The sequence below is a fragment of the Prorops nasuta genome, unplaced genomic scaffold, assembly GCF_024137725.1.
Source record: "Prorops nasuta isolate Cenicafe-Biocafe unplaced genomic scaffold, Cenicafe_Pnas_1.2 PNAS00011, whole genome shotgun sequence".
Lineage (NCBI taxonomy): Eukaryota > Metazoa > Arthropoda > Insecta > Hymenoptera > Bethylidae > Prorops > Prorops nasuta.
This window is the reverse complement of record NW_027116808.1, coordinates 373,016-392,477: the sequence shown is the minus strand read 5'-3', so window position 1 is coordinate 392,477 and position 19,462 is coordinate 373,016. Positions and strand designations below refer to the sequence as shown.

The following is a 19,462-nucleotide window of genomic DNA, read 5'->3' as shown; positions in this document are numbered from 1 at the left end:
CAGCAGGCCAGTGGTGCGTTAGTCGATGGCACGTTCGCGATTCGTTCGTGACATCCGGTGCGTTTGATCGAGTAGCAAGCAAATTTAAAAAATGGTAGCCGAGCTGGCTGGCATTTGTGCGACGAGCGTGGAGCGCAGAGGACGCGGCTTGAAAAAGGTAAGATCGTTTGGCAAGCAGAGAAAAAGACCCAGGTGGATACAAAATTCCACGCGCGAGCCGATCTACAGCGTTTTGGACGGTACCGAGAATTTTTATCGTCAGTTCCCACCTGGTATCAGGGATAAAGTCGTGATTATTCGCGCCGTTAAGTGTGGACCACGAAAGGAGAATCGTGGATCATCGTTGAGTCACTCTAAAGAAGCGTTGAAATCGAAGAAAAAGTCTGGACTCTTTAGGAGCAACTTGGAGAACCGAAAACGTAATTCTGAGGCCACTGGTACCTTGAGAAAATTAAACGAAAAGGATGAGAGGGACTTGAGGTTTAAGAATAATCGTGGATCATCGTTGATTTACCGTAAAGAAGCGGTGAAACCGCAGAAGAATTCTAGAGACTTCCGGAGCAGCCTGGAGAACCAAAAAGATACCACTGAGGTCACCTGTACTTTGAAATTGGATGAGGAAGATGAGAGTGATTTGAGTTTTAATAATAAACGTGAATCGTTGTTAAATCGTTCTACGGAATTGTTGAAATTACGAAAAAAAACTGGAGACCTCAGGAAGAGCCTGGAGAACCAAAAACACACCACTGAGGTCAGTTGTACTTTGAAATTAGACGAGGAGGAAGATAAGGATTTGAAGTTTAATGGGAACCGTGAAACCGGAAGTGATTCGAGTTCACCAAGACTCTTGGTAGAGGACGAGAACGCTTTGTACAGTGTGGTTATAAAACCGAAGAAGAAGGTAGAGAAAACGTTGGAAAAGCTGGACTGTGCAGTGGAAAAAGGGAAACCGGAGCTTTCCAGGCAGGAGGAATTGAAAAGGTGGTTGAAAATTGCGTCGGACCAAATTCCAAAACCGTCTGAATTGTTTGATCTTAGCGAGATGTACAGAGATTTTGGTGAACCGAATAACGATTGGCGGAAGCCTCTGGCCATTCCTAGAGGAGTCGTAGGATTGGTGGGACCATACAGGATTTATCCGGATCCTAATGAGCGCAGGGAATACATGCTGCAAGAAGAGGAACTCGTGGAAGAAATTGTGGATTCTGTGAGCGAGGTTGCTGCGAGGGAGAATGATAATTGTCAGGTGGTTGAGAATTCTGGTGCTGGAGAACAGAAACACCAGAGAGCAAAGTGGAAGATCAGGGATGACGATGAGGAAACATTGGTACCGGATATCCGAAAATTGCCGAATCCTGTTGAGTACGCCGTGGATGGTGACGCGAAGGAGGAAAAGTCAATTTCTGATTGGTCAAAAGCTGATGAACCGGTTACCAATTGTGACCTTAACAGAGATGAGAACTGGAAGACTAAGGAAATTGTGCGAAAAGAAATTCATCTGGGCCAGCAAGAACGGGCTGTCGATGTTCCTGATGGTGCCTCAGCTATTTCCGCTTCTACTGCTAAGATCAGACAGGGTAAGGGGTCAACGTTAAACTCATTCTTTTATTCAAAACGAAGATGAAGGAATAAAGACAAATTATTATTAAAGTTTAGAGGCTAGAGAAAAGAATTTTTATTTTTATGTTCTATTTTGTAGTTTATGATAGGTTTTAGAAGGCTTTTAGAGGCAATTTGGCTTAATCTTTATATGCGAGACGTTTGTCATACGGTATTGTTTCAGGATTTAAAGGCTCAGGTTAGCGGTAGATACAGTACTGGCCTCGCATACGACCTGATATTTTGTTGCGTGCAGTGAATATCTTATTACAACGATGTTACTGCGGTGTGGATAACATTGAATGAATAAGGATGACTAGAATTCAGAAGGATACTAAAGGATGACGGTGTACGGTTAATACTCATTGACGACATGGCGCTTACACGCCTTCTTACAAACTACTACTGCTATATAATGCCCGATATATCTGATTAACGGTGTTTCGACCCGTATCACACCCCCTTTACACGTATATATTTATATTTACACTGATTTGATAAATTCTTTTTCTGCCTGATCTATATTTAATATATCAGAACTAATTTTAAAAGAAGATTCCGGATGTACTACTTTTTATAGGTTAGAATATAGGTTAGAACGGGATCAGACTGTGCATTACCGTATAGACATCTCACAGTGTTTGAGTATCAATGGAAGCAGGATACCGAATGACGAGGGATACAGATTTATGGGATATTATGGGAATCCTCTCGATTAGAAGCGATGGGATCATTAAGAAAGTTTAATGCGCTAAGAGAATGGCGTCGCGCAGATGGCGCCACCGTTACACGTGTCCACTGTCCAGGCAGTTCAGTGTTCAGTCACTGTTACACATAACTGATTTTACGTTACGTTGTTAGACGATGCAGCTGCAGTTGAAACACTTGAAACACCGAGGGATCTGTACAGTTATATAGCCACTTTTCCTGGCACGAATGTTACTATCGTCAAGATCTCGTATATCACTAAATAATCCTATCTATACCTGTGCAGAAACGAACTGGATCGAGTTTTTCAAGCATCGATACTCCTTTCGTCATTTAACTCCCATTTTCCTCTAACCTAAACAATTTTCCTCAGGAAACTAAAAATATTTCCTTAGGAATGTGTTATTAACGATAAATTGGACTGGTTTAACGATCACGTGCCATAACAAACCAGTTTGCATCTGTCTTCGAGAGGCACCGTAACTTCGTAAAATCTTAATTAGTGTTCCTTGCTTCTTTTCTCGAGTGTAAACGCTGAGGGTATGTTGACCGGAAGCAATTCGGCAGGAAGTCACAAGAGTCATCAAAATACACCGTACATGATTTATTACAAACTTCAATGTTTGTGGTATTCAGCGATTAGCAAATTGCTGCTTTTACAGTCGAAAATAAATTTCCTAATTGTCTTAACGGATAATCAGGAAGATATTTATGACGCTAATAAATACAAGAGGAGGATACTAAGTATTATACCTGGGGTACCTGTTTTCCACTTATCCTGCAGTAAGAATGGCAAGTTGGTGATTAAGTACTAGTACAATTCTTCATCTCTATTGATATTTCGACATAAGATACTTTCATACGAGTTGGATTATAGCTTTTTTACACGGTAATTCCTGATCGAGCACATATACGAAAGCTAGAATTTTCTGGATGGTCGCGTCAGAATGCGAGGGAGTGTTTAATGACACTAGGAAGAAAAACAGGTATTATAAGGTATCCAAAGGCTCGTTACTCTTAAGGAGAAAAGTCTAATGAAATTCAAAAGTGACTTTTGACAAATTATCTGCACGAAGGCTAAATGAAGAAATTGCGATGGAAAGTATTTAAAGGTTTATTATTATTATTATTATCCTTATGTTTTCGGGCAGATTTAAATTTATGGCTGATAATTATATATATGCTTATAATTAACCTTTCTTTAGTACTATAGTTTTGGCGCTCTTCACTTTCTCCCGTTGGGGTTTCCGGCAATCCTACGATACAGTCGAGATACTCGAGGAAACACGCATAAAATTCATACATGTAAATTCGCCAAGAACGCATACATGTGTGCGAAATAAACGAATTTTGTGAAAGCACACGAGTGGCTATTTAAAAAAAATGCCAAAGTAACTCGGTTACTGTCATTATATTTCGCAGGACTTTCATGAAATTCTCAAAGAGCTACGTAATTTATTCAGCAATATCGAAATAACTGTTCTTCTTCAACATCTCTGAAATTATTAATTATAAGCTTCCTCGTTCACTTGCAAAGATGCAAATTGATCCAAAATATCTGGTTTAATGAAACAAGACCGATGGCTCAATCAATTTGATCCAACTTTCCATTTTTCACGTCGACCTGAATATTACTTATATTTTATTTGTGATATTCAACTCTTCTCTGTTCACACAATTTCAAGTCTGGCCTTGGCAACGAGACTCGGTATAGAATGAAATTGAAAATTCGCACGGTGTACGCTACAATTATCGCTACGCTCTTATTTCTACGACGTAAAACTTTCTACGGCAGTATACAGTTATACGGATTATATGAGGATGTATATGTATCTGATATATCTCGCCAAAAATCTGATAGAGACAACGCTTGACCTAAAAACTTGGAGTATCAAGGAAACTGAAATTTTTGTAAATAAAAAAAACTGAAACAGAAGGAAAATAGTCACGATTATACTTATTGCATTTTGTTTTCACGTACAATAATATAATGAACAGTTTATTAAGTAACTTTAATATCCTTTCCTGCATTAAGATAGAGCTAGCAATTTTATGTAGCGTAAAATAAGTAATTAGTCCCAGGTCGGTGATCGTAAAAAAGAAATGGAATGCAAAACCATTCCTTCTTTTCTATATAATAACGTAAATTAATATTTTTCGTGTACGTCTCTCAGATAAAATTCAAGCAAGATTTTTAATTATTTTTCAAAAATGTATAAATTATGTATTTTTGCCTGTGATAGCAAAATTTCTTTTTCTTCATTCTTTTAGCAAAATATTTAATACTGAAGGACAGTTGTGAGCTCGCGCGTTTGAAAAGTGACTTTGCTAAACGATGAGAGGCTTCGATAAGTATTGCATTAATGATTAGGGTAAAAATTGTAAAATTACCAGATAACTTTCTCCGTTACAAAATTATTGAACGCGACAAAACTGAATGATTTCCCTCGCACATCACCAACTTGAAGAAAATTGTGATATTATTTAAGAAATGTTTTAAAATCTATAATTTTCTTTACAAAAGACCAATCACTACATGTTTTACTGCATCAAAATGACGAGTGTTTAACCATGAAAAACAGTTGAGAGCTCGCGCGTTTGAGAAGTGACTTTGCTAAGCGATGAGAGTCTTGGTTATTGATTAGGGTAAAAATTGTAAGATTACCAGATAGCTCTCTCTTTCTCTGTTACAAGATTCTTGATTGGGACAAAAATTGCGAATGACCGTGTGTTTCTCCAGCGCAATGATGGGGTAAGATTATTGATTAGCATAAAAATCATGGATCGTTAGTGGGCTTAATTCGGTGAATAAATCAGCGTCATGGAGCGCATATTGTCCGAGCCGGACAGAGTCGAGTCAAAATGAGATTTTCTCGCACAGCTGGTAACGCAATAAAGGGTCTTTAATGGCAGCGGATCGCGTGGCTCGGCCGGAAATCTCTGCACGTTAATAGACGCTTAGGACACATACCAAGCCCGTTAAAAAGCAATTTCTCCACCACGATACAATCCCACTGCATCGAGAATCACGTGAAAAACCCGCATGACGCGTTACATTCAGCTGGAAAAAAAGAGATTCAGCGAATACGAGAGAAAGGAGCAAAATTTCCTCATCAACGATCTTTCCTAGTTTCAACTGTTTCCCACTAGTGGATCAACCAGTCATCCATACACGCGAATAATTACAGCTGAATCACGAGAAAACAATGATTTTTTTACAGCAAAATTTAAAAATCATTTAATACTACTTTCTACAATCTTTTTTCTCACAGTAATCAAAAATCATCATTAATATCGAGTTACCAATGATATTTTCATTCTTCAATAAACTTTGTTATTCTTTCCTTAATCTCCGTTGATCGCTTACAAATATTTGGAATACTCATTTTCCTCTGTCCCAATTAAAAAAGTAGTTTAAACCAATCTTTCGAGTAGTCCCTCTCGCAGGACACGCGTGACCTTGAATTTCGATGCTCGAAATACTCGAGGATAATCTGCTCTCGCAACGCGAAATAGCTGAGCAAACGAGGTACCGAGAGTCACGGTGCAGATTCGCAAGTACCATGACCAAAGGAACGAAGTTAAAACTTTCAGAACTCGAGTGCTGCTCGGTCTCCCTCAAAAGAAAAAAGAGAAATACTCGAGTGGACATTGGGTGAATTTCACGAGAATAAAGGTTGTCATTTCCGAAGAAAGTTTGGGTATTGCAGTGCATGTAGGCAAAATCAATAGACAAATAGACAGCCGCAGGAGTGTATATGGACGAAAAGGCTCTCGAGGTAATCCAGTGAGCGAAGTTAACTGTTTCGATTGAAACGTTAGTCTGTTTACAATGCACTCTTCTCCTGCGGACCATCTGGTGTGAAAATAAGGGCAATATCTTGACCGAGCGGCACGTGTTAACCGTGGATGCTGGAAAGGAGGCTACGACCGCTTCCTAACCATCATCATCATCATCATCATCATCATCATTATCATCATCCTCGTCACTGCCACCACTACCCAAGATCCTCGACCGATGCACTACTGGCCCATCCACTTCTGACTTACTCTCCATTCCGTTTTGTGAAATTGCAACGAACGCATCACCCTTCGATCTTCCTCCACTCCAACTCAACCAGAACTCGACCAAACTTCATCTTCGACCAAGCAATATTCACCCAGACACTGCTGAGTTCTTTCTCCATTTTGTTTTGTGAAATTGCTTCGAATTTTCTAAGGTCCTTCGACTCGATCTTGCAATTATTAAATTTACACAGCATTTACTCAATTATAAAGGCGATGGATCCTGGTTGTACTATGGCTGTTATATTTGTTATACTCTGAGAAAATCGAGAAAAAGGTAAATACTTCAATATTTTAATTGATCAAACGAGGAAATTATTTTTGTTTAGTTTTAATCAGTAGGAATCAATCGAATTTCAATGCGTTTGGAAGTGGTATAATACAGTATATATTGCTGTCACTGTTATCTTTCTTTGCGATAAAAACTTCTTCAATTAAATACATTTTAGATCCCACCAAATTAGCCGAGGAAAATTCTTTTCCCTCGCCTCTGTAACAAAACGTTATTTTCCACTGTGAGAAGAATATTAGATTTCTCGGTGTAACTGTTCCAGTGCTATTATCTATAGAGGTGTAATAACGTGATATAATATTCCACCGTAACCAGAATTTCCTATTTTATGAAATACGAGAAGAATCGATGGATCCTTTATTATTCGAGCAAATGCGTAGAAACTTTATTACTGGAAATGAAAAACTTGTCATTTTCACGCACCACGTACGGCTTTTCAATTATTCACAGCGCATCCGGTCGTTCGTAGATTACATATAACATTTCGCGCGAGGGTGTTAAATGAATGAAATGTTCTTAGTATTTTGCGATCCACCGAGAACCATGGATTTCCCTCAGGAATCTTATTACAAACTGAATCGAACGCTCCTTTCCTTGGTGGGCCAGTGGCCATATGGAGACCGAAGGAACAATATTATTCGAAGATGCTTCGTTTATTTGGCATTTCTCAGTTGGTTGATCTGCCAGGTATATCAACGAAAATTCATTATTGATCAAACAACACCCATGACTGAAAGCTATGGTGCTGTGTATTACAGATAACGAAAATTATAGAATTACATTTTCACTGGAACAAAATCTTGGAGACTTACACTCATCTGGTGATATTTCTGACAATGTTCAGTTTGTTCACTTTGAACATTAGAGGGATCGACCAAGTAAGTTGAACAATTCCGAGTGGAGTGAAATAGTCGAAATAGTGTTTTACGATACTTGTAGTTTCAAGAGTTGTGGGAGGAAATGAAACGAGATTGGTGCTCCGATAGGATGGAGGAGGAGACTAGAATTAAGGAGAGATACGCAGAGGAGAGTAAATTGATAACCAAAGCTATAACTAGTAGGAATATATTTTTTTCTATTATTCTACATTTATTACGTCGATTATTAATTAATATTGTTATATATAAGAGACTTTATTCCATTTTTCAAATTAATTTTCATTTCGTAGTTGTGGTTTTCGTAGAATTGATAAGTCTAGCGATTTTTGCCACATTTTTCACCACCATTCTGGATGTAATTATACCCCTCAATCAGTCGCGCAAAAAAGTCACTGGATTGAGGTACGAGTTTTTCTTGGACGAGGAGAAATATTTTTACTGGATCATTATTTACATGAGCCTTTCGGCTTTCGTAGTAGCTACTTCAGGTGTTGCCAATCTTACAGCGTTTTGCATGCACTTGCAACATGCGTGCGGAATGCTCGAAGCCCTCGGGTAAGAACTTCTTCGCAGTAGGATTTCTTCTTGAATATTATTGACTTAAAAATTTTTGCATTTTTTTGGTGCTAAGCTATACTTTGCTAATCGTCATATTTATTTCTCTTGGATTTTATTTACAGTGAAAATTATATTTTTATAGTTATCGTTTGCAAAACGCTATACCAAATGATGGCAATCATTTGGGGGGAAGCGTTGATCCTGCCAATGACGTGTGTTATCGTTCCCTCTCTATTTGTATAAATCGTCATCGGGAAGCCACGCAGTTAGTAATAATATTTTCTTATACAGTGTGTCAAAGTTTTTTTAACATCGCTAAATTTTATTCCATCAAATTTGCTAATTTTTCAAGATTCGCAGCAACATTGGAATCCTACTATTCGAATACGTTATGTATCGTAATGTTAATGGAAGTTTTGATAATAAGTCCTGCATTGGTTCAGCTGAGCGAGGTGAGAAATCATTGATTAAATGTAGCAACAGGAAATAACGAATTGAATCGTTGCTTAGAAAGTTGAAGTACTAGCTATAGGTCAAATGTGTTACTCTATAGTACTTCTTTACGTGGTATCTTATTTTGGTCAGAGAATGATAGATATGAGTTCATCTTTAAAGGATAAGATGTGAGTGATGATTCCATGAGATACATTTTATTTTTTTCGTGGCTCATATAACTGTCCTTGTTACAAAGTGGCAAATTTTTGTAGATATTGCAGCAAATGGTACGAGTGTTCTCTAAGATCACAAAAATTATTACCATTAATTATTTTACGCTGCGAGAGACCGTCTTCTTTAACTGCCTACAATTTCTGCACGATATCCTTGGATTGCTTTCGTATGGTAAGAATAGATGATAGTGGCATAAATAAATTCTAACTGAAATTCATTTGTTTCTATTTGAGGTATTGCAAACTGGGCTATCTTATTACACGGTCCTCAAGCAAATTCGATAATTACGAATATTATATTTTTATCGTCCAAGTAAAGAAAATAAATTATTACTTTATGTATGAAAAAACGTGAAAGATGCACAAATAAATTATTCTACAGATTCATGCCACCTGTTTGGGCTCATATGTTGCACCTTCGAGATAATACGAGAATTAAATGGATGGTTATCGTAAAGCAACAGGATGACGAAGATTATTATTTAAGGAATGATAAGCAACATATTTCAATCGGGAGAAGCGTTGTTTAATTATTATTCATTGAGAGTTTTACCTCGTAAAATATCTATTGATAATAATTTAAAACTGCAAATTATTAATCAGTCATAAAGTGTTTAGAGTTTTTATTGCAAGGTAAGGAAGGGGGAGGGGGATTAATTATAGTTCTATAAAATGAGTGAGGCACACCTGTCTTTCAAATATTATGATTTTCCTTTGTCCTGTCACAGTTAATCAAACAGGTGTCCTATACATTACATTGTAAAACAATGATCAAGGTCGAGACGATTCACAGTTTGAATATCTTATTTCACTCAAACACTGATTAAAACATGAAGATTGAGATTTTATAACAACAATTATTATTCTTAATATTTTTATTTGCATTACAATTTAAACTTGAAAATTGAGAATTCGAAAAATCTGCAGTTATATTCGTTCATTCTTCCTACCCTCCATTAATTTTACAATTCAAGTTGAGTTTCTCCACCATGAAGCATCAATAAATCAATTTTCCTCAATTCTCTTCAACAGCTCGCCAATCAATAATTTTCTCATCTCTTCAATTTATACTTGTGTAAATTAGGAGGAAATCTTTGACTTCCTTGCTAGCTTTTTGGTTCATTAAAAATGCAGTTAACTTTTCAAGCGATTAAGCATTTGATTCGTTGCAAATGCGAGGCTCTTCTCGAGAGGAATAACGAGAAAGTCAATTATTTGTTTATTCACCGTGTGTACGTTGTATGCTTTATGACTCTTGCATGATCTTTGACACTTTGGTGTATACAGGCATAGGAAAAAGTAGCTTTGCTATTCTCACTCTTATACGAATCCGATCAAACATATGTCAGATATAAAGATCCATCTTGATTTCACACAAAGTTTCTTTACGATCAACGTACACCAACTGTCGTAATTCTTGAACCTTGATAATTCTGGCTTTCTTACATACAACTGCACTTTTGAGATAATGCAACCCTCCAATACACCTGCCATTATACTCATCGACAGTGGAACGACTCACCTTCATGAAGAAACATGACGAGGAATATATTTCAATAACAATACCTACTATTCTATTGTCAATAATAATAAACAGAATACAAATCTTAAGTTTTTCATTCAAATAATTCTTACTCCCACGTATTGACATAAATGATAAACAATTGAATATATAATATATAGTCAATGTGCAGTTTGTTAATTTTAATGTATATAATTAGTGGAAAAATGAAAGGGAAGAATTGATCATTCTTATACAGGATGTATCCAGCAATGATGCTTTTACGGATGCTACAGTATAGGACTTTTCTAATTAGTTTATTCTCAAGAATATGTGGTTAAAATTAGAAATATTGCTGATACACCCTGTATAGAATTAGAACAATGAATAATAACTGAATTAAAGTAAGTATATTAATTAAGTTTACATTCGCACATAAATATACATTTTCACGAAATATAAGGTTTCATTTACACCGCACACTGCACTTCAATATTACAGTGTTTTATAAAAGTTTATTTTATAAATTGATAAAACAATAAAAGTTACTCGTGATTAAAAACAACTCAATATTTTATCTTTATCACATACCCGTGCAATAATTCGTGCTGTCTCGGGCCGAAACGGGTTAATGAGGAGTGTAACGATCGTTATATCGCAGTGATTTCTTCTTATTAGTATTGAATTGTAATTATTGCGATGTTTCACAGAGCAAGACAAACAACGTGCGAATTAGGTCATCGCGAGTTCTCCAAACGAAAGTGATTCTCTGGAAAGGAGAAGAGAACCATCGGACCCACTCTCCGTGGCCGAATTAATTCTTCCTCGGCTGAGCATGTGTGTGTGTATGTTTTTTTGTCCATAATCGTCGTTAATATCTTATCACGAGATCGATTAACATCCGTTTAAATTCCCCAAAGGTTCGTCATCCAGAAAAGGCCTGGCGAACGCTATATAGGAAAAAGCTGTGTGCAATTCAATTGCAATTAATGTAATTTTGCACGGGGCATGAATTCGAAAAGAAGCGAATAGAAAGATACTCGCAGGGAAAGTGAAGTCTGGGATTCTCTCACCCGTACAAAACTACAAAACAGCACAATTACAAGTTTTATATATATATACTTATCACAAGTCGTTTCTTTCTTTAATCCAAAAGCTGCAACGTTAAAACAGTTGGAACGTTTCGCATCGAGCTTTTCATAACTCTATGGAATTATTTTCGACAATTTAGCATGATTTACAGTGGAAGATATAGTGGACCAAGGAACTACACGTTTAATATTTTATTCGTGCTGTTGGAAGGTTGGGAAATTGAAATCTCTGCACAAGCGATGAGCTTTTAAGAGTACACTGGAAATATTTATTTAATTCTGATAAATTTTGCTATTAAAATAATATTATTGAAAAATATATACTCAAAGTTAACAAATATTTACTAAAATTTAGTATATTTTTCAATATTACTATATTAACAGTAAAATTTGTTTCCATTAAATAATGTTGTTTCTCAGTGTGGTGGCACAAATTTCTGATGCAATTTTCAAGGAGATGAGCAGCATAATTGAGATGGCATTGCTACGCATAAAGATACCGAGAAAGAGATAGATAGAAAAATAGAAACACGCGAATGACACGGACCAGTAGCTAAGAAATAAACTCTATTGTATAAATGGAAGAAGAGAAGAGAAATTCTCTTCAAAGTCAGCCGAGCAAGATGCTGCTTTTTTCCTATCGAGCCAAGCGAGATCCTAGCGAGAACGTTAACCTGTTTTATACAACTTCATTTGCACAATTACGATCTGCATATGCAACTACGATAATTTTCTATTACGCAAAACTCTGCATATGTTTTTCCTGCCATCCTAGTTCTATTATTTATACTATTTTTGTGTATCTATAAATATATAAAAGTCGAATGATATTTTTAATAAAAATACATGTCAAAAGGATCTCATTCAATTTTTTTTTTCGATCAATGAGGAAGATATACGAACGAGGCTACATTTAATTTTTTCATAAAATTTAATGATGATAATTTAAAGGAAGAATAGTCCCATTCTAGCCGATTTGGTTTCTCCATGAGATTCGTGGGAAGCGTTTCCTTTCTTTCCTCATGCATAATTTCTTATTTACATATATATACACTACTGAGGTCGATGATCGCTTCACTTACAAGCGTCTCTGGTCTTCTCGCTTTGAAGCGACTCTTCAGTGATAAGTTTTCTGCTAAATATCTTATTTAATTCCACGTACGATCCAAAATACACAACTATATATAGATTTAATATATATTAGTATAGTAATTATGGTAATTAATGAAAGAAAGAACGAAATATTCATATATAAAACTTGCAACTCTTCATCATCCTCAGTCGAGCTGTATAAGAAACCAGAAATTGGTTGATCGAAGAATGACTAATGACCGATACGTGAGACCTGCTGGAAAGCAAGGACGAAGATTATTGGGCTACGAGGTTTACGATGTATTCGTATCGTTTCACTTGAAACCAGTTTTTTACTCGTCAGACGGAAATTCGGTTGACCCGAATTCGCTCGTCTATATATATACATAATCAACTTTTGTTAATATCTTATTCTTAATTACAGTGAAAGAAAAGTTTGTAAAAATTAACAAAATTCCTAATATTGGATCCATTTGAAGAAACTACAATAATATTGATATCAATAATTATTTTTGTAATAAAAAATTGTAGAATTTTACTGTTTTACAAATATATATATATACATTCACGTTTAAATTACAGCTAGCAATGAGCAACACGATAAGGATAGTTTGAACGAGACTGGAAGTACAACAGGTGGCAACGTGGAGGGGGCACCTGGTGGGTCCCCCAGCAGGGGTGAGAGGAACAACGAGCAACGGGATGAGCTTCCTGGCGTCCAGGGAGCATCCACCTCCGCACCACCCAGATCCTTGATCTCAAGGATCCTTGCCAGGGCAAGATCGCCCGAAGACCTCCTCGATCATTCAGAACCATTGTAAGCTTTAACGGTATTCTACAGCCTGCATGCTTTATATAGAAAATTCAGGACAACAATATGACATAACTTGAATAATGATTTTCAAGTCATTAGACCTTTCCGGTGACAATACGAAATATGCTCTAACTAGTAAGATAGACAGAAATAATATTATATTAAAAAAGCAAAAGTTTTTTAAAAATGTCAATACCTTATTAGATAGAACAGTTCATGATGTCATCGAAAAGGTATAATGACTCGAAGATCGATCTTGAAACAAAGCTGTAGTGTTTTGTGGAATTTTCTATAAAATTTTCTCGAAGAATCCTATCAAATACAATTTTCTGCACATTTGCTAATATTATAAGATACATTAATATGTCTCTGCAAATTTATCAGATCTTCTAATTCTACTGCATACCGTTCTACACAATGATTAAGTGAATTAAACAATTACAGAAATCGCTATGATTAATGTTAATTAATTTCGCAAAATTTAAATCAATTAAGCTTCCACGGCCAATAACTTTAATGACATATTCGCTCTCACTTTCCAGCTCACAATTATGGGTGGTGCTTTCAAACGTTTATGGGGAGCTGATGGTGGTACTGATGATGGCTTTCTGCTTAGCAGAAGTCATGGACACGCCAGTTCCTCTCCTCACCTTACAGGTAAAGCAAATATTCTAGATTTTGTTTACACAATTAATGATTTGCATGACATAGGTGGAAAATTTTTAATTTTTACAAAGAGATACGTATTACTATTATTATTGGTATAAAAATCATTATTGATGAACTAATCATAAACATATACTAGATTAAAACCACAATTTTCCTTATCTCTATTGCCTAACAATAAATCTATTAATAAAGTTATGTTCAGCTATACACATTCATGTATTACATAGATTTACACTTCACTATCAGACAGATCCAATGTTCATACATTTATTTAACTCACTGATCCATGTTCACCATTTGTAAATTTATACCAAACACTAGAATAAGCCTAAGAGTAATGGATTCGCTTCAAACACGCTGACATTCTCAACAACTAGTATTATTTATAATATTTGCATTAATACGATGCAGTAGAAGAATAGATCATTGATCAATCTAAGCAGGAAAATAGTAAATTGTTTTCTAGCAAGATTTGCACGTTCGCACTGGTGTTTATCATTAATACTTCAATGATAATAAAAAAAACTAGGTTGTAACGCATAAAATGTCTAATTTTAGATTTTCAGTCAATCCAAAAATCGAACGTTTCATAATATTGCAATCTGACGCTATATAAAAAAAATGGAATAAGATAATCGTGTTAATGCATAATTACGTGGGAAAAATGATAAAAGTAATAGTATAAAAGAAGTCGATGATGCATCGTATTAAGAGTGATTAAGAGCGAAAATTTGGACGATTTGGACTTGGCATGGCCAGTCACGCTTTACGGAGACGCGCGCTTTTCTTCCGGATATCCATCGGTCGATATGGCTATCCGGCCAGCGATTTCACCGCTTTTATACTTTACTCGCTTTACGATCGCGAGAACGAGAAATCGCGCGCGATTCGATCGAGTGAACAGATTATGCCGCTGACTCTCATTAACGGCGAGCCTTTACGAGGGGCATACACGTGTTACCAGATGCCCAGAACCTCCATAACTCTTCGAACGTCCATACGTAATTAAACGATCTTCCCTTTCTTCGCCAATTTTTACACACTTTTCTTTTTAACCCTTTTTTTTTATCTCTTCCTACATAACTTCCCTAACGACCTTCGACTCTTCCATAATTCATCACAAAATCAAAATACTTTTCTCTTTTTTCTATAATTTTCTTTCTCGTGTTATCCAGACATTTTATTCCTCATTTTTTTCTGAAGAAGTTCTTTCGATTCTTCTCTTTACAACGAATCCTTATCAAATTATAATCCGATCCCATCTCTTTCATGACTCGTACTGCAGCAACAAAAGCTGATTCGCCGGAAATGAGATTGCATTCGTGAATTCACTTTCCTACATTAATTAACACGCTGGTGGGACTTCCTTTGCGCGATCTCATGTATCCTCGATACATCCGGTCGAAAGTTTTGATTTATCGCTATTGGAATTTCGTAGGGAAACACAAGAAACTGTTGAGTGTTGAAGAGTTTTGAACGGAAGTGAAACTTTTACGGTGTATCGAGGCTTCCAACCGCATTTAGATGGATGCACTCTTACATTTGTTGTACTTATAATAAAATACTATATAATATAACAAGATATACGACGTATAATAAATATTTTACTGTCCACAAGTTGTTTCAAAAGTTGACTTAAAAATTTATACATTTTGAGACGATTTGCTTTACAAAATACGCTTTTCCGAGTGGCGAAACTCGACTTGTCGATGCTACGACCTTGAAACACGAATACGGAGGGCCTCGGTGAAAAGCTGAGCGAGAACACGTGGAAGAGAGTCACGTAAATTCTGTGCTCTCGAGCCCTGGTTAAACCGCAATGCAAATTACGCGGGACCTTAAACGCCATTGGCTTTGATCTTACACTAGTGTGGAGAACGTTCTTGGCTCAACATGCACGTTGCTGTTCTAAGAAGAGGACCCAGCGTTGGTCGCTGCAACGGTACCTCTCCACAGCTTATTAAACAGTCTAACCTAATTCGATAATAATAGAAATTAATAAAAATGTCTTCTCGTGACAAATATTTGGTTTCAAATAAACCGAATAGTAAATACGCGAGTAAAATTTTGAGCATCGAAGATGACGAGTTAATAGCCGAGGAACGGTAAGAGACTGCAGTTTGCCGAAAGCACTGTAGCAATTTCAGAGCAAAACGGAACCCACAATCTCATTCGTGTTCTTGCAGTGTGACTGAAATTACTTTGTATCCTCATCGTGCAAATTACGAATCATGCGGAATGAAAATAGCCTAGCGAGATAACTTCGATTTAATGTACCCTGAGGAAGTTTCAAGGTCAGCAAAGTTGACCTTTCACAATAGAGTTGTTCCATTATTGCATCTCAATGCTCATGCAATCTTCGCTGTTCGACTGTCTTTTCAGCATTTCTTCCAGTGATCTTGGCCTCGGGGTCAAGGACATCGAGCTAACGAGTATACTCGTACGACCTACATCCGCAAATTCCAAGCTTTTAACTCTGCTTTTTTTCTTCTCCTCGTTTTCAGGGAGTCTTCTTGATGTACCTTTACGTGGGCAGTATCGGAGTTATCATTTGTATCTATATCTGGGTCCTGGTGGACAGTTGCTCGAGTATGAGTCGTGTTGGTGGTCTTGAAGACGCTGAGCTGGGTGGTGCCTCCTTGACAAGGTTCGGATCCTTGAAGAGGGCCCACATATCTCGAGCAAGAACTGCACCCACGAGCTTCTACATTCGAGTTGGAGCACTTTGTAAGTGTTTGGTATTGTTGTACGAAGATTAATCCGTATGTATGTGTTTGTCTATAACTGTTCTTTTATTTTTGTAGTATTCGGTCTAGCCACTCTGGTATTCAACGGTCTGGAAATGGCGATGCATTCGATGATGCAAGGTGCTGAGTGCTTGAGCGATGTGATTTTCGTTCATCCGGTGCTTCACGGACTGTTCACCTTTCTGCAGATGCACTTTCTCTTCGTGAATTCCCAGGCAAGCGTCGCAATTTTTTCTTTCCAACATTTGAACAGAGATACAAGCCATCTGAACGCACGTCACGCTTCGTTGTCATAGAGTTCAAATCTAAAAATAATGACTCTTGCTCGTGCCACGATGCAGCCTCTAGAAATGCCTTTCATTTTCATGGAACAGGTTCTCGTGGAAAGATTCGGACTGGCAGCCAGGTTTGGATTCACGCACCTGGCAGCTACCAATATAGCTGTTTGGGTTCGCCTGGTCATTTGGGACTCGGCACAGGAATGGACGTACTTTGTATATCTTGCTCAGAGAGGCTTGCATGCTTCAGCCTCAACTTTGAACCTTCGAGGATTCCCTGGTTCCTTAACCAGACATGCCAGGGATGTCATTGCCAAAGCTCCGGCATATGGTAATTATATATACCTAAGTAGAACAAATTAATTAGAAAAGAACGTATGCTATATTTTATTGACTATAAATTAAATTGTTCAGAATAAAATTCATGGAAGCTCACTTTAAATTCCTAGTGATGGATTTACGATTAAACTACGTACTCTGTGTTACTTTCCAGGTGATATTGTACAAGACACGTCCTTCAGGCCTTATCAGCCAATATCGGATGAGCAGATATCCCAAGTAGTGGCTTTGCAGGAATGTGTGAATACCAATACACTAGGTCAGCTATGGACATCCAGTATGCCATTTCTTTACCCTTTCATCGTTCAGTTCAGGTATGCACCTTGTAAAAGAATAATCTGATAAGCACAATATTTATAATTGAACATTATTAACATTAACGTATCTTCTCAAGTTTGATCGCTGCAGCAGTGACCTTCGTGATGGGTCAGAACGTGGGTAAAGGTCGTCTGTCGCACAAGCAAAAATTCCACAGCATCAAAGATCTTACGAGTCACACTAGGATGGGCTGTGATGGTTCCAGCAAAGGTCTCTTCTTGGGAATACTCTGCATGGTAGCAGGAATAGTAGTAATTTTGATTTTTCTGGTGGTGAGGGAGGATGACAACTTTCCATCAGCTACTTTGTCCTGGTTGACCTGTGGTACCCTCATAGGGATTCTGACCTTGAGTGGTTTAATGACAGCCAGTGGCTTGGTCCAGGTTCGCCAAATGTCTGTAGTTACTAGAGCACCAGCTGCCCTTGACAGTTTGCTGACGAACGTTGCTCTCTTCGGGGTCCAGCTCTACTCCGTGTTCACTCTTGTGGTCTGTGCCTGCTCTCTGGTCACCCTGGACCAGGAAGCTGACGAGAATCGAGGCAGACACATAATGTTATTGGCTGCATCGATTCTTCAGCTGGTCCAGTGCTTCGCTCAGAGCACTTTGATATCAGAGGCTTCCAAAAGGTCGTGCATCACTCGGTTCCAGATGCTTGCCAAACCTGGTAGGCAAGTTATCACCTTCCTGCTCTTCAGCAACGCCGTCCTATGGGCCTTCGACACGGTCGTCACGCAGAATTGGATCTCTCAAGAGCTGCAGCTTAGGTTCTTCGGTGTCCTAGCCTGGGGCATCCTGTCCAGAATTAGTCTGCCATTACTCATTTTCTACAGGTTCCACAGTTGTGTACTCCTTCTCGAAGCTTGGAACAAGTGCTACAGGACGCCTAGGGGCGAACATCCGCTCAACTGACGAAACACTTTTCCACGCCAATATTCCACTAGGTAATTTGTAGTTTCCCTCCTACAAGAATAATGTAGAATCTTACAGTATTTGTACTTGTTGTATATAATATATATACTGTAAGGTGAATGATATATAACGCTTCAGAGCTAGAAGATAAAAATTCATTTTCTTATTGCTCTATTGACACAGTTTAGATATAAATAAATGCTATTTTATGCTATGCTTCGACTTTTTCTCTTTTTTGAATATTTTTAATCGTGGCCCACCGATGGAACGCAACGTCCCGAATGTGTTAAAACTAATAATAACAGAAAGAATTTTTTTTAGACGACAAGCATTGTCGCATCGTTTTAAAAATCGCAGAAGAGTAACTTTGGACCATGAGGAGAACGCGAAGAGATGGAGGAGCGACGAAGATTTTCTAAGATGGATGAGCTATCTTCCAGCATTGAGCTATGGGACTCTGGACTCCCCTTATTATTTACAGCCTTACATAGACAGTGGGAGTTGGCTGTACTGGGATCCAAATCCAGTATTCCGGATTGCAGCGCCTGTGATGCACCCTTCGAATTTGGAGTACGCCATGCCGCCACCGCGAAGAAAACACCATCATCATCATCGTCGTCATTATCGTGACGGGAACCACCGGAGGGTGGCCAGTGATCCTGGCGGAGCTCGACCTTGGAGCTTCAACCACGAGGTAAAGCGGCATCGTCGTGGTTATAGCTTCGATCAGAATATTTCAAGGTCGAATTTGGTGGACTCCGAGGAGCAGGCCAACGGATTAGCATCGACTCACGAGGAACATCGAGCTACGACCTTCAGAAAAGTGCCATGGCACCCCAACTTGCACATGTTGAAAATCAGACGAGCGTGAATAGCACCGTTAACATGTTAATCTTAAGCCGCTATACAGATTTAAAATTATTCTAACGTAACA

General features: G+C 37.7%; 2 protein-coding genes across 2 annotated transcripts; both read left to right on the top strand.

Moving 5' to 3' along the window:
* Positions 1 to 91: 91 nt before the first annotated feature.
* LOC136777642 (proton channel OtopLc-like) lies at positions 92 to 18,986 on the top strand. Its single transcript, XM_066734079.1, has 9 exons — positions 92 to 1,577; positions 13,035 to 13,269; positions 13,809 to 13,923; positions 16,440 to 16,662; positions 16,740 to 16,897; positions 17,057 to 17,291; positions 17,469 to 17,613; positions 17,694 to 18,560; positions 18,850 to 18,986. Exons 1-8 carry the CDS (start codon positions 92 to 94, stop codon positions 18,526 to 18,528), a joined length of 3,432 nt encoding a protein of 1,143 aa, XP_066590176.1. The 3' UTR covers positions 18,529 to 18,560; positions 18,850 to 18,986.
* LOC136777458 (putative odorant receptor 92a) lies at positions 7,166 to 9,298 on the top strand. The gene is made up of 10 exons (XM_066733758.1): positions 7,166 to 7,351; positions 7,423 to 7,542; positions 7,604 to 7,721; positions 7,833 to 8,097; positions 8,243 to 8,365; positions 8,453 to 8,552; positions 8,611 to 8,723; positions 8,808 to 8,935; positions 9,003 to 9,081; positions 9,151 to 9,298. Exons 1-10 carry the CDS (start codon positions 7,166 to 7,168, stop codon positions 9,296 to 9,298), a joined length of 1,380 nt encoding a protein of 459 aa, XP_066589855.1.
* Positions 18,987 to 19,462: the final 476 nt, after the last annotated feature.